The following is a 21,607-nucleotide window of genomic DNA, read 5'->3' on the forward strand; positions in this document are numbered from 1 at the left end:
GGCTGATTTGCACTAACTTGGTCCAGTTAATCATGATTTCTAAGTAAGAATTTATGTGCAGCCGTATTTTTAATGCTGGTAACCTTTGAGAGAGATATGAAAGCCATCTGCTTAATTACTGCCAAATGTGCTCCGCCCCGTGAGCTCTGAGTCTGGAGCAGACGTGTCCTGTTGGCGTCCAGCTCTCAGCTGGAGCTGAGCTCTGTCGTGTTATTCGATGGGGGAAACTGATGGGAAAGGGAATTACCACCGGGAGAATGCCGTTACTTACCCAGCGGTGGCTGCTCACTTCTGTGCATGAGCAGACTGCTGAGGGACGGATTATGCTCCTGGAAAAACAATGGCCATCTCTTCTCATAATAGTGCAGACTCAAGGCATCTGTGATGCTGTCAGGAAAAATAGATGTATTCTTCATGTGCTGTGTCACTTGCGGATTTTAGTTTTTCTCCCTTTTGCTCTGGTTTGGCTCATGTGCTAGATAATCCAAGAATCTGAGAAGATTAGAGCAAGAAATGGCACCTAGACTTCATCTCTTTGTACTCTGCCTCATTCCACAAAGACTTTACATCAGCTTAGGATTCTTAGGTTCGGCCCATGTACTTAAGAGATCAGGAAACTGAGGCTCTTAACAGTGATTTCCCCCAAATCGCACAGCTGGTTAGTGGTGCTGCTGGAACTGACACTCCTGCCTCTGTCTCCTTATTGAGTGAGTGATCACGACTTCTGGGTTTTTTTTTTTGGATAGCTATGTTCAGTGCAAACTCTTTGCCCAGCAGTGTGTTTGCCCCGGAGGATGTAATAGAAGGAAGGACATGAGTCCCATCCCTGGAGTGCTTGCCATCTAGGGGAAGACAGATTTGAAGCAAATGTTTGTACAAATCAGTTAGGTAAATTATAAAGATACAACTAGGATCATTGTATAGGATGCTATGAGCATATAGTGGAGGTTCCGGAAGGCTTGTTTCAAGAAATGACATTTAGGGTGAGCTATGAAGAAGAAACAGGAATGAATCAGACAAAGGATTGGTTGACAGGCATGCAGAGCAGAAGAGAATAGGTGAGAGAGGCCCTGAAGTGGATGGAGCTTGGCTCAGCTGAGAGGTGGACAGAAAGCCTCTGGAGCCAAACAGGAACAAAGTGAGCAAGGAGAAGAGAGAACACGAGGGGCCGGAGATGGGGGCTGGGGCAGGTTGCTCGAGGCCTTATGGCCTCCCCAACAATTCTGGACTTGATCCTAATTGCAATAAGAAGCTATCGGAAGATTTTAAGCAGAGGATAGAAATATAATCTGATTTATATGTTAGACCATAATAACTCTGCTGAGTGAAGAATGGGTTGGAGAGAGAATGACGAGTGTAAGTAGAGAGACCAAATAGGATGCTCTTCCGTTAACTCAGATGAGTCATGATGATGGCTCTAGGATAGGGTGGAAAGAAGTGGAAAGACTCCAGATACATTTTGAAGGTAGAATCAACAGAACTTCTGGATGGGTTGGATATACACTTGAGGGTGAGAGGTTTTTTGCTTTTTGTTTTTTATTTATTTATTTATTTATTTTTGAGGAAGATTGGCCCTGAGTTAACATCTGTTGCCAATCTTCCTCTTTTTGTTTTCCTTTGTCCTCCCCAAAGTCCCAATGCATACTTCTATATGCTAGTTGTACCTCCTTCTAGTTCTTCTGTGTGGGATGCTGCTACAGCATGGCTTGATGAGCAGTGCATAGGTCCATGCCCAGGATCCGAGCCTGCGAACCCCAGCCTGCCAAAGGGGAACGCGTGACCTTAACCACTAAGCCACCGGGCCAGCCCCGAGGGTGAGAGGTTTTAAGAATGATTCCTAGGTTTCTGGGTGGAGAATGTCGGCATTTACTCAGGTGAAGAGGGTTGATTGTGGAAGCCCTGGGGACTGAGTGGGACAAAGAGCTCTATTCTGTTTGAGATGCTTGAAGGTATCTGGTGGAGATAGTAAAGCAGAAGCTGGACATGCAGATCCTAAGCTCAGAAAAAGATCTGGGCTAACTGTGAATGTGGAAGACATCAAGATATAGATAGTCTTTGAACTTAAGGGATTAATTCACCTAGTTGAGGTTATTAAACTCACACTGGAGGAGAAGGATGGGTGGGTTATAAGTTTAATAAAGAAAGGCATTTCAGGTAGAGGCAGTGATATGATTAAAGCACCAGAGCAGGAATGACTTGGACCAATGGATCTTTTCCAGTTGGTGAGAAGTAAAAAATAAACTGGGGCTGGATTTTGAGTGCCCTCCCAGGTTAGGTAGTGGCTGTCCCACATGCACTGGTCATTTGGAGAGAGATCTGTGAACAGTCTTAGATCTTTGCATACCAGTAAGAAGCATTTTTGTGAGCTTCCTCCTGGGGTTATATTATGAAACCTAAGTCAGACTTCGCATAAATCATGAGACAATTATATTGGTCGTGCATCATGAATGACAGAAAGTAAAGGATAGATCTCACACAGAACTACCGCCTACCATTTGCTAGTAACATAGTGGAAATAAGTCCAGATGATCAGAGCTGGTGTTCTAGGAGCTGTTCTATGCCTGTCACTGTGTGATGAAAGGTCAGTTCCCACCTTCTCTGCTCCAGTTAGGGTACGAGGAGGAGAAGTGACCTCACCCACAAAGCACTGTCTGGACCTCTGCTGTCCCCAGCCATCACTCCTCCTCACCCTATCCACCCACGCAGGCCTGCCGTATCCACCCCATCCTCCTTCATTCGGCAGAACAAAGTTAGAAGCCAAGTGAGGAGCCTGGGAACCTTTCTAGTTCAAAGAACAAAATGCTCTAGACGTTAATGGGTCCTAAAGTTTACATACGCCCATTTGAAAAATGCGTGCTCCACTGTGCTGAAAGAGTTGATGCCTTTCCTGAGTTTTCCCCCACAGCACCTGACGTACTAAGCAGGATTTGGCTGACGCCTCGCATCGTCATTCTTTGTCACTAGTAATTATATCTCAGGATCCCTTGAGCACATCTCTTTTTGTGCCTAGTAGCTTTGTATGCTTGAAACCAGTACATATTTATGTATGTTTTTCATTCTGAGGTGCCGTGCATGCATTTTCAACTGACAGTTGCAGAAATGATTGTAATTTGAGCCAGGAACTTAGCATTTACTCTGTACTGATTCTGCCTATTTTAACGTCCACAGAAATGAAGATGCGGTCCACCAGATGGCTGTTACTCCCTTTCCGTTACCGTCCACTCCTCCATCTTCTGTTGAGGTAAGATGGCCCCTAATTAGCTCAAGTGAGTTACATGGATTTGTCGTGATCATTTTTCCCAAAGCTAACATTTTTGATTTTCAGTATCTTGTATTCCAAACTCGTAGAATTTATTAACTAGGGAATTTCCCTAATTAAAATAGAAAGTATTTGAGGTATGATTATAAAGTAATATAAAATAACGTTAAACAAACACATTAGAGCTTAACCATGTGGATATTACCTTCCTCAAAGTTTCTTAAGGTTTCTTCTAGATATATAATTTGTCCTAATTGGACATTTCAGAATTTATTAGAAAATTTCTCTTTTTTAGTGACTAAATCGTGCCTCTTTCTTTATGGTTGCAAAAGACTTTAATACCTATGATCACAGGTACCTTTAAATAATTATTTTCATCTACTAGTGGAGAAATTACTAGTCAACAAGATTGCTGTCATATCAGTCTGCTCCTAGAGTTAGACAGACAGACATTAGAAAGATAGATAGATAGCTAATTAGCTATGTAATCAGTGTGTCTCTCCAGCTGAGGAATATTGCATTCTCTTCACGTTTCTTATTTATCACACACTTATTGTAACTAATCAAACAATGCAGAGTTCTTAGAAGAAAAGGTTAACTTTCCCTTCTCCACTTCCCCAACGAAGTTAATATTCACTGTTTAGTATCTTTCCATACTTTTTCCTTTGCTTCCACAACAAAAGTAAACAGCTATATATGAATAGCGTCTCTTTTAGTATGAATGTGGTCATGTAACACACATTGCTTTCATTCAGCAAGTGTTGAGTGAGTCCATTTTATGTGTCAGGCACTGTGCTGGGTGTTAGAGATACAGATGTGAGTAAAATAGAGGAGGCTCCTGCTGTGATTCATCTTGCATCCTAATGAGGAAATTAACTGACAGATAAATAAACCAAGAGAATTATCAGTAGTGGTCGTGCCTTGCAGCGAATTAAAACAGGTGACCATCTTGACTGGTCATGGGGAAGGCCTCTTGGGCAAGGTGAAATTTAAACAAGATCAAAATGATAAGAAGGAGCCAGACAGGCAGAAATAAAGGAGAAGAGCCTTTTCTGCAGAGGGGACAAAAATAGCTCTCAAGTGAGAATGAGCTGGGGGGTTTGAGGAATGAATGTGGCTGGAGGGTGTTGGGAGCCTGGAGAGTAGTGGCCTGTGAGATGGGGTGGGGGGGTGCTTCGTGCGTCAGAGTAGGAAGCTTGGGTTCTTTTCTATGGGCAGTAGAAGCCACCAGAAGGTTTTAACAGGGGAGTGTGGTAACATGATGGACAGAGTCCTAGGTAGAGAGCAGACTACAGGAAGGTAAGAGCCACGTGCAGGAGGGCAGAAGCCCAGGTGAGACCCGACTGCAGTTAGACGAGGATTACTGGCTGGTGTTGGAAGCAAAGGAAAGTGAGCTGATTCTTGGTGTCTTGAATGTTGACTCAAATGTGATTGAATAAATGTGGGAGCTGAGGGGAACTAGAGAATCATGGATAAACCCAGATTTTTGACTTGAGCAACTAGGTGGACAATGGTGGCATTTTTGAAGAGTAGCTATTCTTCAACAGAGAGGCAGAGATTTAGGTAGTTAAAGTTTGAGATGCATATTATACATCCTTCTGGTATAGACTCTATGCATTAAAAAGAAAAACCTTGCTTTTTTTTTGCTTAATTTAATGACCATATTTTAATATGCTCTGTTATAATTTTTTCCAATTGACAGATATTCAGATGATCTTCCAATGTTTTGCCAGTAAAAGAAGGCCAATATAAGCGTCTGTGTGTGTGTGTGCATCTGTGTGCATCATTAGATGCTAGTGCTTTTATTTCTGTAGCGTAGATCCCCCCCAGTGTACAGTTGCTGAGCCAAAGGCTATACAAGTTCAAAATTTTAATCTATTTGACCAATTACTATCTGAAAAGATTGTAGTGATAGATATTGACTCCTCACTGATAGCCATTTAGCCACAGCTTTGCCAGCACTGGGTGTTTTCATTCTAATTCAGACCAGGGTAGGTGGTTAGCACATGGTGGGAAGGAGGGGCGCCAGAGCCACACTGCATTCAGGTCAAACCCTAGCACAGCCATGCTCTGGACATGTGGCCTTGGGTCCTTACAACCACCTCTTCTGTCCTCACTCCCTTATCTATAGGGAGATAACAATAGTTTCCACCTCATAGTGTTGTTAAGATTAAATAAGACATGGGCTGGCCCTGTGGCTTAGCGGTTAAGTGCACGTGGTCCGCTGCTGGCGGCCCGGGTTTGGATCCCGGGCATGCACCGACGCACCGCTTCTCCGGCCATGCTGAGGCCGCGTCCCACATACAGCAACTAGAAGGATGTGCAACTATGACATACAACTATCTACTGGGGCTTTGGGGAAAATAAATAAATAAAAATTTTAAAAAAAGATTAAATAAGACATATATATCTTGTACCTGCCACATGGTAGCTGCTCAGTAAAGGTTAGTACTTAATTCTGAATTCTTTTGTATTTATAGAATGTCATATAAATCTTTTGAAGAGGTGAGAGGGAATAAGGGGAGTCACATTTTAAAATAATTTTTTCTATAGTCTTGTTGGTTATGAATGTTCCCATCAAAATATCATTCCTTTGGAACTAAATTTTAAGGGGATGATTGAATCCAGTGTCCACTATGTGGAACACTATCTTAGATGCTTTCCATATGTTGTCCCATGTCCCACTTACATCTAGACCTCTGAGACAGTATTATTATTTCCACTTTACAAAAGAAGAGTCTGGGGCTAGAGAGGCTGAATAGCACATCCGTGTGCCCAGAGGCAGAGGTGTTGTTCAGCATCATCTTCCTCTTCTATACCTAGGGGTGTTACCACCAAACCTTCCTAGCCTTGTAACAAGTAAAGGAAGTGATGTATATAAAGCATTCAGTACAGCTCATGGTGCAAAGGAAATGTCAATAAATGCAAACTATTTGTTCTATTTATTCAAATATTTAAGTATATTTAACTCAATTTTTAAGTATATTATACAGTATTAGCTACTGTTTTCATTTTTTCAATTGTGCTAACCACAGAAATGGTTCTAATCATTAGTCACCTGTGAAAAATAAATTTTATTATAATATGTATGAATTGAATTATAAAGAGAGTTTTTTAGTCTCTCTCTAGACTATTAGCCTCCGATAACCGCCACCACGTGAGCAGAGACACCCTCCTGCGGTGGCGTGGGAAGTGTAGAGTGTGCTCTGGTCCACGTCCTTCTTTGTCCCTTCCCGTTCGCTTGTGTGGCCCCTTCGCCGTGCCTTTTCCCCCTCAGCTGTTTCTAGTAAGTACGTAAGCATGACTCATATCTGACGTATTGCTAAGAGAGCTAGCCTGTTTAAATCGAAACCAAATAGACGAAATATCGCCGTATCGTTTAATTACTTAATTGTTGGACCTGATAATAATAACTCAGCATGTTGAATAGCACTGGTGTTATACGCTAATGGGATTCATATTCATTCCTTTATGGGGCCCTTATTGTGTGTCAGGCGCTGTTCTAGAGACCAAGGGACAGCAGAGAACAGGATCGCTCTGTGGGGCTGTGTGCTAGTGAGTGAACGGGAGTGCTGATAGAACACAAGAAGAAGCTTGAAGGTGTGGGTTCCTCCTCTCGCTCCACCGGTTACTGTGGGGCATCTGCCCTTGGTAAAGGCGGTTAACCCTCAGAGTCTGCCGTTTTCTGTGAGGCCAGGTTCATAGCCTCCCCTGCCTGTGAGGACAGGTCCTTATGAGGAGCAAGTACAAAAGGAGGTGACAGTGTTTTGTAATCCGTGCAGCCATGTACACATATAAGGGACTGCTAGCATTTCTACTGCTGTCCTCTTGGTAATTGTCCTGTTCTTGGGCGGCTGCGGGCACAGTGATTAAGAACTCAAGCTGGGAAGTGAGACAGGTCCAAGTCCTAGTCTTTGTTCTGCTTTGACCAGCAGGGTCAGCTTGGGCCAGTGAAGCTCTACAAGCTTCCATTTCCTCAAGTTCAAAAGGGCTTTGATGATAATGATTAATTCTAGGGATTTGTGGAGGAGTTGAATGATGTTATAAAATGCTTAGCCTTGTTCTTGACACACAGTGAGCATTCGTTTCAGTTGTGATTATACTTATTTTGTTACAGCCCTGAGCAGAACTCCCAGCCCCCCGCATGTTCCATTTTCAACAGTTGCATACAAGGCAGGATTTCTTTTCTTATGTATTTACTATATTTGTCCTCTTCCTCAAAAATCTTAACTACCTCCTTCTTTCTTATCAGACCAAACCTTCGTTTCGAGGTTAGAATCGAGGCTTGGTATTTACCTCCACACACTCTACCAATCACCCTTCTCTTCTCAGAAGAGCAGGTAGAGCGCTGGCGTCTCGTGGATCTGTCGGTCCTCCGCACGTCAGGGTCTCTCCAACCCTCCTGTCTTTGTTCCTGTTCTTTCTTCCACCTAGGATGCCTGCCCACTTCCCCTTTATTAATTCACAACCCTAATTCCTTGAAGGATTGCTTTTGGGAAGACTTCTCCAAGTTTCCTGTGACTCAAATGAATAAAATCATGTGCAGAGAGTAATGAGCTGAACCCTGGAATATAGTAAGTGCCCGAATGTGGGATACTGTTCTCACGACCAACTCCGTCCCCCTGTTCTCTTCAGGAGTCTTGACTCTCTTCACGGGGAAATGTCACTCTTGATTCATTTAAAAGTAGAAGGTACCCTTTGTCCTTCGTGTGGGTCCCCTGGGCTGTATAGAAGAAGAGACCCATTTCTAACTGGGTCTCTCAACGAGGGTCTGTGACTTGCCCTTCCCTCCTTGTCTCGGTGTTGTGAGAACGTGGCACTGTAGGCACCGCACTGCATGTGAGCTGCGGGGACGGGCTTCTTGTCTTCCTCACGCTGGCTGCTCGGTGCCAGCACAAGGTACTCGCTTAATAAGTGCTTGTGGAGTAAGTGAGTGGCAGGAGCCGTATTTTGGCTTTTCCACTGTATCCTTGATTTTTCATTTCAGTGTTGAATTCTTACTTCTTATTGATTCAATTCGTTCTGCTGCTATTTACCAGATATCTACGTTGTAGAGCATATAAAGATTAATTATGCAGAGTCTCCACCCTCAAAGAACTTATAGTCTTATAGGGAAAACAAGACATGTATGTTACTAAAACAAGGTGCCCTAGGAGATAAAGCTTTAGGAGGAGTTCAGAGAAGAAGAATAATATTTCCCGGTAGGAAAACAGCTATTTCTGATGGATAGATTGGACCTTGAAATATGAATATGGTCAAATAGGAATGTAGGAACAGTACAGACAAAAACAGCGAGGTAAGAAAAAGCAGGGTGTAGAATGGGGAGAAGAGTGTAGGGGTGTGTGAGAGGGAGAGGTATAAGATGAGGTTGGAAAATTTAGTTGAGGTCGAATGAGAGAGGCTTGAATTTAAATCTCAGAAGGTTTGAATTTCACGCGTTAGGCCTTGGAGCCATTGAAGGCATTTTGAATGATGAATGGTCTGATCAGGGCTCTACGGCCGGTGGATTGGTCTAACAGCAACGTCAAAAATGTCTGGAAGAAGGAAACCCAGTTAGGAAGCTACTACTGTTGTCTCATCAGAGGGACTGGGGGCTCCAGTGTGCTTGGCTGCAAGGTATTTACCCCCTTCCTGACAAGGCAGCTGAGTCTTTTAGAATGTCTTCATAGAAGCAAGAACCTTCATTTTTCCTTTTTCCTCAGAAGTGGTGCTTTTTTGAATACTAAGTGAGATGGAGCAGGCCTCATAAAGAATGAAGAGGTTCATTACCCTGAGAGTCCCATCAGCATAATTTCCATTTTATCTTAATCGTGCACTGCCTCTCTGGAATTCTGAGTAGGCTAGAAAAGATGCTCGTGATGGGGGTATAAGAAAGAGATTTAGTTTGTCCCAGTAAGCATGACCTTGCAGAAATGAGTATTTGTGATTTTAGGCTGCAATGAGACTGATAAATCATTTTGTGGTTTTTTGAAGAGGGCACTGGATTTAGGAGATATGGGGATGATAAAATGTAAACCAACATCAGGTTTATTTTTAAAAAAGAACTTTCAGTTATATCAGGGAGGTATAGTTGCTGGGGTTTTTTTAATTGCTTAGTAAAATCTTAAATCAATTAAACAGAAAACAGTTGTGTATGCTAATCTATGTTTTTGTCACTTTAAATGAGGAAGGCAGGTGGGGAACAACACTGTGGGTTGTTCATTCCTCAGAACAGAAGGTGTGGTTCTCCACTCCTCAGTAACAGCCTTAACTGATTTACTCTCAAATGAAACACACATTCCTGCTCTCAAGGTGCTCATGGTCTAGTTGGGGGAAACTATAGACACATATGGGCATGAAAAAATAAAGTAGTATAAAAACAAAATAAGACATCATCAATTCATGTAGATTTTAGAGGAGCTCGGGGTGGGGGGAGTTCAGAGTGTCCCAAGGTTTGGAAGAGGCTTCTCTGGGGGTTGAACAGCATTTCTTATCAGTCTTTTTTTCCTCCTTTTTGGTAAAGGCTGTGTTAAACGTACAGTCATGAGCCTTGCCTTTTCCTATCGTTTGTCTGTAAAGCACAATTCACCGTGTGGTCTTCGTGGGGAAAGGCTGTTCTCCTTGGGCAGCCTGGGCTGAGCGGGCGGCTTTGGACAGGTGGCTTGAAAATGAGCAGGAGAGGAAGGGAGCACCCCGCCATCAGATTAGCTGACTCATCCTGGGTGTCAGTGGGTGGCCGTCCATCGGCCAGATGGTCTTCACACCACCGGATACAACTATGCTCTGGAAGCCATACTTGCTAACCTATTTTCCCTTCCCGTCTCTGACTGAGGCCTGTTTTCTGAGCTCCTGGTCAGTGGGGTATTTTGAAGGCTCCTTAGCACATGTGAGCCGTTGTGTTCTCCAGGCAGAACCCCATGGTTGTGTTCTGTGCCTCATCTGAGCAGGAAACTTTCTGTACACTTGAGGTCCCCAGGAAAGTAAGTGCTTCCTTGCTAACCTCTCTCAGTTCCCACTTCCTTTTCACCTGACTCTCCTCCCCATTCAGACCACACAGAGATGTGTGGAGCCATCTCAAACTAAACTAGTAACTAGACACAGAAGTCTGTGGGGATGGAAAGGGTATCCTTTTCTGTTTTTATTCAAGTCTTAAAGGCTATGTGGACCATTTTCAGCCTCGACTGCTGTGCATGTTTTCTTAGATTTTCTTTTTTTTTTAAGAGAAATCCAGATTTTATTTTTTTTATTTTATTTTATTTTTAAATTGTTTTTGTGTGAGGAAGATCAGCCCTGAGCTAACATCCATGCTAATCCTCCTCTCCCTGCCGAGGAGGACCGGCCCCGAGCCAACATCCACCGCCAATCCTCCTCCCTTTTTGTCCCCCAAGGCCCCAGTAGCAAGCTGCAAGTCATAGTTGCACATCCTTCCGGTCGCTGCATGTGGGACTCGGCTTCAGCATGGCCGGAGAAGCGGTGCGTCGGTGAGAGCCGGGGATCCGAACCTGCACCGCCAGTAGCGGAGTGCGCGCACCCGACCGCTAAGCCACGGGACCGGCCCTCTTAGATTTTCTAAGTTGAAGCATCAAACAGCTGTTTTCTCCTCCACTTTATTTATTTATTTATTTTTTTTCCCCAAAGCCCCAGTAGATAGTTGTATGTCATAGTTGCACAGCCTTCTAGTTGCTGTATGTGGGACACAGCCTCAGCATGGCCAGAGAAGGGGTGCGTCGGTGCGCACCCGGGATCCGAACCCAGGCCGCCAGCAGCGGAGCGCACGCACTTAACCGCTAAGCCACGGGGCCGGTCCCTTCTCCTCCACTTTAGTGTTAATTTTATAAAGACCAACAAAATCTCATCTTCTATATGAACATTGCTGAGAAATGTAAATGGTTCCTCTGATTTATTTAAAGAACGCTTTCCCTTCCCCCAGAAGACATGTGCACAGTTAGATGAACGGCATCAGCTGAGCGCTGTGCTGGTGACAGTCTCCTCTCCTCTGGGACAGAGGAGGTGGCCATTTGCAGAGTTTCTCAAGGAGCTGCCTGCTGGTTGGTTCTACCCTGCCATTGAATGTGCTGCAGTTACAAACATTGACAGTCTTGAGCTCCACTTGGACAGCATAGCCCACCAGGGCCTCTCCAGGGCCCCCACAGCTTAAGAACCTGGCGCACTAAGTAATTGGGGCATTAAGGTTTTCCAGGATTAAGTACTGGTTTTTGAAAATTTCTTCAGAATTTTTCTGTCTCTAGAACTTACCCCCTCTCTAAAGTGTTGAAAATCTATATATTTTCAAGCTTTGTTTCTTAACTTGGTGTGTTTATTTTATATGGTAACTTCTTGATTACCCAAAATTCACTGAGAGGAAAGTGTTCTACGTAATGCAGTTTTCTGGTTAACAAATGCTAAAACACTTCTTTTTTTTTAATCCGTTGTCTAGTGACAATAACCTTTTTTAAGTTTGTGAATCCTGAATTCCATGAGACTAGTTATCAACACTCAGTACTGAGAAGGAAGAAGGAGAATGAGAGCATCATTTACTCGAGGCCTGGAGTGCGGTCACCGCAAGCCTGGCCCCAGCCGCGGTCGCACCAGCTCTGAATCCTGGTGGCCCTCTCGCTGGCCACGAGTTCTTCTGCAAGTTGTCTAAAATGGATCATTTTTCTCATCTGGGACCTGGGATCCCAGTGGTGCATACTCATATAGGGGTGTTAGGAAGACGACACCGAAGAGGGCATGGATGAAGAACCTGTCTCAACAAAAAGCTAGAAACAGGAATTAACCATACCCAGTGCCACACTCAGACGTTGTACACATTAGTGCATGATCTTCAAGGCGACCTGAGGGGGCGGTGTTTTTAGTCTGGTATTTTTATCTGTACTTGAAAAACAAGTATTCAGATTTAGAAAGTAACTTCCTAAAAATCACACAATTCTAAGTGGCAAAGTTGAGATTCAAACCCAAATCTAACCAGTGCTAAAGTCCATGCTACTTTCTTGTATTTTTTTCTTTTAGATATTTCTCATAGCTCTTCTTTATTTCTTTGTAAATATGGAATAGTACACACTAATTCCCCCATAATCAAACAGTAAAGGTATAACTAATGCAGAAATTCCCCTGATCCCTAATCCCCAGAATAAGCAATTTTAAAAATTTGTTCTGTATGCTTACAGATATTTTCCCCATATATGTATCTACATCTCTCTCTATATATGTATTATGTATATTTTTATGAAAAAATTGTCCTAATTTACGTTCTTCAGTGGTATGTAAAAATTCCTGTTTCCCCACAACGTTATGAAATCTGGATGTTCTTTCTATTCTCTCGTCTGTTTGGGAGATGAAAGGATGCTACATCTTTGCATCTCTTAAGTTATAAGTGAGGTGGAATGTCCCAAAATCAAAACTATCTCACCTGAATTTGTAGTTATCCCAGGATAGTGGTGTTTTGAAATAAAAATCCAGATGAATACAATGTAGACACTCTACTTATCATCCTTATTCTGCCCTGTGCACCCTCAGGAAGTAGAGAAACTGCTGGTTAATTAACTGTAACATTTAATATGTCATAATTCAACTGAGGAGATGCCTAATGTGTTTTGGATTTTAATGGGGCTTATTATTAGCAGATGTCTTGTTTACGTTAAATAAATATTTTTAGGATTCTGCAGAAAAAATCATCAGGAAAATGAGTACTCAGTTCATTCCTTGGTTCCACCAGTATTTGTCGAGTGTTTTCCATGTCCAGGCAGAGTGTTAGGTACTTGAGTTTCAGAAATAAACAAGATAAAGACAGTCTCTTATCTCAAACAGTTTAGTCTTGTGCAGAGATAAACAAGTGTCTCAGGAAGTTTTGGCTGGAGGGAACAGAGTAGCTAACTTAAACCGGCTGAACCAGTAGGTAAATATATTAGCTCTTACTAGGAGACTGCTAAGGATAAGGACGGGTTTCAGGTCCGGTTGATCTAGTGGCCCAGTTTTGCCATCAGAGAACCAGTTCTTTCCATCTCTATCTTTGCTCTGTCACTCACGGTGTAGGCTTCATCCTAAGGCTAGTTTCCTCATGGCTGTGGGATGGCTGCCTGTTGCAATTTGAGCTTCATGCTTTCTTGTTAATTTGGGAGGTGTGGGGACATCTTCTGGTTCTTTTAAGATCAAAGAAGAGCTTTTCCGGAAGTCTTAAGCAGACCTCTCTTTGTGTCTCACTGACCAGAACTGAATCACATACCCATCCCTGACAAAATCATTGGCAAAAAGAGTGAGATTAACTTCAGGGCCATCAGGCCTGATCTTGGAACAGAGAGTAGGGATCAGCTTTCTCTGAGGCTCGTCTGTAGCTATAGGGATGGATCCCTGGGGATAAAATGACCTTCTTCTGGAAAGGAAGAAAATAGGGAAGACTTCTGGAGTGGAAAGTGTATCCACACAGCGGTAGAACAGGCAGCTGTGACTGAGCGTCTGTGCAGCTCTGGGCGGTGCAGCGAAGGACGGCGTCACCGTATTCTGTTTACTGTCCCGGTAGGGTCAGAGCTGCACCGAGCCTGTTAGTGGTGAGGAAGACGGCAGTCTCAAAGTTGGTGTTAAACAGTTGCCTGAAAGTGGAAGCTCCAACCTGGTGAGACTCCTAGGTGTTTTTCGTCCAATGTTCTCTTTAGGGATGTGCATTTGTATCTTGTTCCACCGTGGAAAGGATCAGCTGCGGGGTCGGCGTCTCCAGGGGTCTTGGTCCCTGAGACAGGGAAGCTGATCCCCACAGCAAATGGCCCGTTCACTCCAATGACGGCATGTTCTGCTTTCCTTACCCCCGCATCGTGCTGTCTGGGACTGAGAAGTAACCGCTTTCTTAAATCTTGTTAATACTGGGTTTCTGTGAGCCTAAGGCTGTGCTGAGTTCGTCCTAGCAGCACAGAAAGAGAGGTTCAATTTATTCCGTTGATTCCTGGTAAAAGATACTTGAAGTCACTCGGAGGTAGAAGTGTCAGGAGAGAGAGGCAGTGTTAGAGAACTCTCCCTCCTTACATGTCCTAACGTTTGAGATTTTGTTATTTAACATTTATTGAACTTGTACTGTGTACCCAGCACTGCTGTGTTTGACATTGGTTTCCTATCCGTGTAGTGTAGGTGGCAATATTTTTCTCTTAAATGTGAAGAAACTGAGGGCTGGAGATGTTCACTGACGTTTAGAGGCCACTCACTGGTCTGTCGAGGCCTGGGGGCTGATCCCATGCCGTTGCTCATAGTCTCCCTTTCTGTTCGCAGCCTCACATGTCCAGGCTTATACTACAAGTTCTAGAAAGCACTGTGGGGTTTTTTTCCCTGTGTTTCAAAATGTCTTATAAACATCAAAGAATTAATTACTTAGGAGGGTCACCCTGATTTTATGACAGCACCGAGTTCTTCATTTTACTTAAGGGAGTTTGAAGTCATCCATTTATCTTATTTCAACTTTTAGAAAATTTGTATTGGGACTGGCTTAGATTCCATGTCCTATAAAGTGAATGGATTCTTTCAGGCTGAAGGGAAAGGACATTTCAGCAAGGGTGGAAATAGTAATGGGCCACTTTTGACAAACCCCACGTGGGACCCGAGACCCTGAATGTCGAGATTCTGGGACTGACAGATTATCACCAGCGCTCTTGAACAAGATGTTCCAAGGCTACCCTGTTCCCTCTCTGGAAGATAAACTGCGTATTCGCACTGCAGGGGAATGAGTAACATCAACAAATTTCAAACTCTAAGCTCCTTCGTTTAAAAATACTATTAACTTGGGTTTTTGGCACTCTTTTTCATAGATAGGTTAGGAGAAAGTCTTTTAAAGCAACAGGGTTTTTTTGTAAGTAGGGCCCCCAGTCATCCACAGAGGAAATAGTAGAAAGAGTGAGAGCCCTCCCGTGCTTGTGGAGAGTCTGGTAGCCCCAGAGCCTCACTGTGGGCTGCAGCCAAAGCCGTCCATCCCAAGAATGCAGCCCAGTGACGGGGCTCCAGGCATCAGGGAGTGAAGGGCCCTCAGGCAGAGGACCGAGGCACCGCGGGTGATTTTCAGATATTGTTTCATCCTGCTTTTCACCAAGAATGAAGCCTTCCCCAGCCCCCGAGACTGTGGCTCTGTCTCCCCTTTGTCCCCGCCGCCTCCCTCTCTTTCTGGCGTTCTGCAGTTTCTTCCTCACATTTCCAGTGGCATCTGCATGGCCTAGTCGACTGCAGAAAGATAGCCTGAATTTGAACAACTTTTACAGCATAAGTGTAAGCGGCCCAACAGGAAGTATTGGTCAAGACTGTGGTTTGGGATCAGTTTCTTGGCCTCACCAGGCCTCGGTTCCCCCGTCCGGAGAACAGCAGTCATCAGGACGTGGTGAGGAAACAAATCAGTCCTGTGGTGGGTGTGAGGCAGGCAGCTGGCGCACGGTGAGCTCGTTCATTATTTTAGCAGACCTGTGCCAAACGCCACGACGTGCCCGGCCCGGGAGACAGCAGTGAGCAGGACGTGCAGAGGTGCACCGGGCCTCGCTCCAGGGCGGCGGGGCAGGGAGATAGACAATACACAAATTAGCAAATATTGGATTGAGTCATGTGAAACCACTGTTTTTGTAGGTAAAAATTTCATAGGGATCAACCTAACGTATTCGTGAGCATTGTCTTGTTATAGTCTTAACAGCAGTTTGTCATCACGAGTCATTGTCTGACCGTTTCTGCTGTGAGGTGGGTGCCAGCCACCCTGCATTGCCGCACATCCTGGGGTCGTTGCTGGGTGCAGCGTGTCAGAGGATGCCTGCGATCTGTGTGGGCCTGGACTCTGTTACTTAGTTTATGTCAAGATAGTTGGAAACAGTCGACTCTAACCCTCCAGAAGTTGCTCTAACCCTCTAGCATCAGTGAAGATAATAGAATTTGTATCTGGAAAATCATACCAGGCAGAAGCATATTAGAGAAGAAAAACGAAGTGTTGTAGGAGTTCGCAAGTGGAGGGAAAACCATCTCATTCGGGGATTAGGGAAGGTTTCTTACAATTGTGGCCTTTAGGGTGAACCTTTATTTATTTATTTATTTTTCAAATACATGGAACGTTTACTACCACTGACAGTGGGCTATGTCCCAAAGGAAGTCTCAGCACATCTCTTTTTTTTTTTCCTTTTTCTTTTATTTTCTTTCTTTTTCTTTTTTTTTTTTTTTTTTTTTTGGTGAGGAACATCAGCCCTGAGCTAACATCCATGCTGATCCTCTTCTTTTTGCTGAGGAAGACTGGCCCTGAGCTAACATCCGTGCCCATCTTCCTCCACTTTATGTGGGATGCCACCTCAGCATGGCGTAACAAGCGGTGCGTTGGTGCGCTCCCAGGAACCGAACCCCGGGCCACCAGCAGCAGAGCACGCGCACTTAACTGCTACACCACGGGGCCGGCCCCAGGGTGAAGCTTTAAAGATGAGAAGGCAGTTGGCTGCTGAGGTTGGCATGAGTAGGAGAAGGCTTACCAGGTGAATCGGAGCGTGAGTTCGGGAGTAGCCAGGAAGGGTTGGGCTTTTGTGGGGCAACAATGTGAACGTAGAATCACAACACTGAAGGGACTGTATGCTATGAATTGTAGATCTGTTTATTCATCTTTTCATGCTCAGTGCTCAGTAAATGTTTCCACAGCTGGGTGATAACACGTCCACATGAGGTGCTGCCGATGGGGAGCAGCACCCAAAGAGCTGTTGAGTTCCTTCTCCAGGATTACGTGTTTTCAGAGCTAAGACCAGGGCGTGCGTCCACACCTGCTCCAGGGCTATTTCCACTGTTCATTATGGTTGCTGTGGTCCCCAGATACACAGCAAGGAGTGTATATAACTCCAGTAGGGAATAGATTTCTCAAAGGTATTTTTAAAGGGATAAAAACTTGTTTTTAGACAACTGATCAGAAGATGGTTTGTGAGGCAGAGATTCCAGTTGTGAGAGGCTGGAGGCAGGGAGGTGTCTGGAATCTATTTCAGAAGTGAGATGCGAGCCTGTTAAGACTATTTCTTAAGACTTTGGAAAGGAACTTTAAAAAAACTGCACAGAGCTTTGCAATTTGCAAAACAAAGTCTCATCTATTATGTCATTAGCTTAATTTTTTTAGTATCTAAATTTTTTCTAAAATGTGGTATTTAGTTTGTTTGTGATCTTATTCAACGTTAACCCCAAAATAACCTTATGTAAAAAGTAGGGCAGGAATTATCTATCCCAGACTTATAGATGAAACCTTAATCTGCTTGGTGAAAGATCATAAAACTATAAATTGGAGGAGCTGGAATTCATCCTAGAGGGTCCTTGATTCCTGAGTATCTTGACATAGAAGATCATGAGTCCCTAAAATGGTTATTTTAATCTTTTGGGTATAAACCTATGTTTTTATCATGTTGAGAATATCTCTGTTAGTATAATATACTCTTTTGAGGCAGTATAACAGATTGTTAAGAGTGCAAACACTGGATCCAGACTACTGGATTCAAATCCTGGTTCTGCCATGAACTAGCAATATAATGTTGGGGAGGAAGACAATTCCTCTACCCACTCTAGGTCCTTCTGGCTGGGGTACGAATTAAATTGATGTAAGACAGAATGACAGGAGAAAATCAAAGAAAGCTTTATAACATGTATACCTGGGAGAAACTCAGAAAAACTGAGCAACTCACCAAAATGGCTGGGGTCACCACCTTAAATACCATCTTCAGGTAAAGACAAAGGAGGATGTTGGGGGTGAGGGGAGTGAGTTATGGGAGATTACCAGAAAGCACAGTAAACAAGAGTAAGGTTGCTATGCAGATTTAAGTCCTTGCCTTCTCATTGATAAGAGTTTCCAGAGATGAGGTCATCCCCCTTCTTCCTGGTACAGAGAGGGATATATCTTTACAAATGGAGATTTCCCTTACAAATGTAAACATCTCTTACAAAGGATAACTTCTACTTTTCAGAGCTTCTCCCAAAATAATCCTTATGCCAAAGAGACACATTTTGGGGTGGCCAGTTCTGATCCCCCACATAACCTTAGGCCATGACTGCCCTCCCTGTGCCCCAGTTTCTGCGTCTGTGAAATGAGGGGATGAAACAAAGGTTGTCGTGAGAATTAAAGGAGATAGTGTCTATGAAGTCCTAGGTAGAACGTAGAACCAGGCTGGATACACTGGAATCACTGCCTCGGGGTGCGTTGTTATTAATGATGACGATGTTGTTGTTCTGGTGAAAGCATTAAGGGTTAGCCTTGTAAGGATTAGCTATTCTGAGTGAGGTGTAACTTAATTGAAAGGTTTAGGTGTAACTTAATTGAATTAGGTGTAATTAGATTAGGTGTAACTTAATTGAAAATTGAAGTGAATTTTTCAACCCCCCAAAGACGCAATTGTTAATAATGATAGCCAACCTTTGTTGACTGCCTAGTGCTGGCACTACTCTAAGCTCTTCATCTACACTAACTCATTTACATAATAGTCCTGTGAGGCCAGTTTAGGAGATGAGGAAACTGAGACACTGAACTGTTGGGTAAGTTGCTTAAAATCTCCCCGTGAAACCTGGATCCAGATCCATGCACTCGGAGGCTGGAGGCTGCACTCTAACCCTCTGGGCAGAACCGCCTCTCCGAGAGATACAGACATCGAACAAAACCGAAGTCCGAGACCAGCGAAAAGATGACACTGGGATCTGAACTTTGTGATTCTCATTCCCTTTTGTCTCAGTCTTTTCCAACATAGAAAATTAGGGAAAAGAAACAGACAGTTAAAGATTCTGAAAGTAACCTTTTACATTGATTTATAGCCCTCCAAACAGATGTTTCGTGAATGAAGGAACTAAAATTTTTCCAGAAGCTGGGCGGTGCCCGGTGTTTTCATACTGGGTGTCTTCTTTAACTTGGTGATGCACATTATCGAGAAGGAGGTCTGCTCCTGAAATCCCCCAGCTGCCAGGAGGCGTGGCTGGACTCAGACCCGGTCCTCTTTGCCTCCTACGCCATCTTCTCTTCACTGGGAAGTTCGCTTCGATAGCTTTTCTTGAATACCAGAAATACCCCTGTGCGATCCATTTGTGCAAACAGCAAATGTTAATCGGTGTCTCTCACCTGTCAGACCGTGCTGTGTGCGGGGATTCCTGCTGAGCAGACCCGGCAGAGCTCTGTGAAGGGCTGGAAATGTTCGTGTTGGAGGGCATGTTCACATCAGCGTGCTGTCTTCACAGGCTCAGTGGTTATCGGGAAGGAGGAAGCAGAGAGGAAAGGGAGAGAGAGTGCTGTTCTCTTCTTGTGAGCCGCCGACCTTTGTTCTGCTGCTGCCCTTGGATCCCTCACCCTGGCCAGTTCTGAGATTTTCTGCTTTGATGTGAAGCCAGTGCACTTTTTCATCTGTTCTTGTCAATCTCCTTTTCCATGCTGTTATAGATACTAATAGTAAAATAATTCAAAAGCATCTGGCTTGCAACAGTATAATAAAAAGACAACTAACTCAAGCAAAAAATGGGTAAGGATCTAAATAGGCATTTTTTGGGGGCTGGCTCGGTGGCGTAGCGGGTAAGTTCGAACGTTCAGCTTCAGCGACCCAGGGTTCACTGGTTCGGATCCTGGGCGCGGACCTACTCACCACTCATCAAGCCATGCTGGGATGGCGTCCCACATAGAAGAGCTACAACTCTACAACTATGACATACAACTATGTTCTGGGGCTTTGGGGAGGAAAAAGAAAAAGAGGAAGATTGGCAACAGATGTTATACAGGGCCAATCTTCCTCAAAAAAAGTAAATAAATAAATAGGCATTTCTCCAAAGAGACGCAAATGGCCAATAAGCACAGGAAAAGACGCTCAGGCTCGTTAACCATTAGAGAAGCACATCAAAACCACATGAGATGCCACTTCACACCTGCCAGGGTGACTGGAATCAAAGACAGTGACAGTGCCGGCAAGGTGTGGAGGAACTGGTGCCCTCACACGCTGCTGGTGGGAACATAAAGCGGTGCAGCTGGGGTGGAAAACAGTTTGCAGTTCCTCAAAGTATTAGACATAGTCAGCACATGACCCAGCGATTCCGCTCCTAGGTATATACCCAAGAGAAATGAAAAGGTACATCCACACACAGACTTGTACGCAAATGTTCCTAGCAGCATTAGTCATAACAGCCAAAAAATGGAAACAGCCCAAATGTCCACAACTGATGAATGAATAAATAAAGTGTGGTGTATCCATACAGTGGAATGTTGTTTAGCAATTAAAAATAGTGGAGTACTGATACATGATGCTACAACCACGTATGGTATGGTGCTGTGTGTGTGAAATTCCAGAATAGGCAGATCTACACAGACAGAAAGTAAATTAGTGGTTGCCTACAGCTGGGGGTGGCGAGGAGACTGGCGAGTGACGCTGAGGGGTACAGGGTTTCTTTTTGAGATTATGAAGATGTTTTAAACTCACATTGTGATATGTTTGCATAGCTCTGAATGGTAAACCATTGAATTATACGCTTTAGATGGGCGAATTTTATGGTATGTTAGTTATATCCCAATAAAGATGTTGAAAAGAAAAGAACAGGAGGAGGAAAGAGGGGAGGAAAGAATGTAGATCATCCACAGACTGAAATCAAAGCGGAAGTGCTGAGGTGGCCTCTAGACTGGACATGCTGTGATTCTGCTACATGACTGTGACATGGTCCTCTGCGTGGAGCGTTTAGGGTAGTCTCTCCACCTTTGGGAACATTTTGCAAGCGTTCAATAATCTGTACCCCAGTAGAAAAGGCCGCATTTCTTTGTCCATCAAAGTTAACGCCAGGCTTTATCTTATGAATTCTTGCATTCTGTTCTTACTACTCTCTGCCAGATGTAGCCAGATATTGCTGAAGGCAAACAGCCAGTCTCTCTTCCTGTGTTGTTTACTGTCTTCGTAGGAGAACGAAGTCCTTCAAATAATGTCACACATGGAACTGAAATCTCAACCTTGATCGAAGCTAAGAACTAGAGGGGCTTGCTACTAAGAGAGTAGGGGGATTTGACCTTGTGGGGGGGCGTCCCCAGGGGAGGTTGAACTGAGATCTGAAGGAGAAGCCAGCGCTACCTGGGAATGGGACAAAGAAACAAAGGAGCGTGGTAGGCGGCCTTGGAGCCTCGGGGAGTCTGGTGAATAGAAAGCACTGGAAGTTAGGGTGGCCAGAGCTGGGGAGACAGAAACTAATCTGGGGTGGTTGACGGGAGCCAGGCCACGTTAACGAGGTGGTCTCTGCGCTGACAGTGGTGGGAGGCATGGGGGGCTTTAGGAGGTGACTCCAAACTGTAGCCATATGTGGTGGTCAGATTGCACAGGGGCCCGTGTGGGTGCTGATCGGCTAGTTGGGAGTTTAGCAGCAACGGCTGTCTGTGCGAGGTGGCAGCAGCAGTGTATTCTC

General features: G+C 44.2%; 1 protein-coding gene across 8 annotated transcripts in view; it reads left to right on the forward strand.

Annotated features, from left to right (window-relative positions):
- Window positions 1–21,607, forward strand: part of PATJ (PATJ crumbs cell polarity complex component) — a 307,655-nt gene that overhangs the window by 211,453 nt on the left and 74,595 nt on the right. For 6 of the 8 annotated variants that reach the window (XM_058538171.1, XM_058538173.1, XM_058538174.1 and 3 more), the window contains 2 exons: window positions 3,169–3,241; window positions 13,758–13,850. In XM_058538171.1, the coding sequence (XP_058394154.1) occupies window positions 3,169–3,241; window positions 13,758–13,850 (166 nt within the window). The remainder of the gene's footprint in view (window positions 1–3,168; window positions 3,242–13,757; window positions 13,851–21,607) is intronic. The other 2 variants (XM_058538175.1, XM_058538176.1) reach the window with 1 other exon arrangement.

This window comes from Diceros bicornis, chromosome 4 (assembly GCF_020826845.1).
Source record: "Diceros bicornis minor isolate mBicDic1 chromosome 4, mDicBic1.mat.cur, whole genome shotgun sequence".
NCBI lineage: Eukaryota > Metazoa > Chordata > Mammalia > Perissodactyla > Rhinocerotidae > Diceros > Diceros bicornis.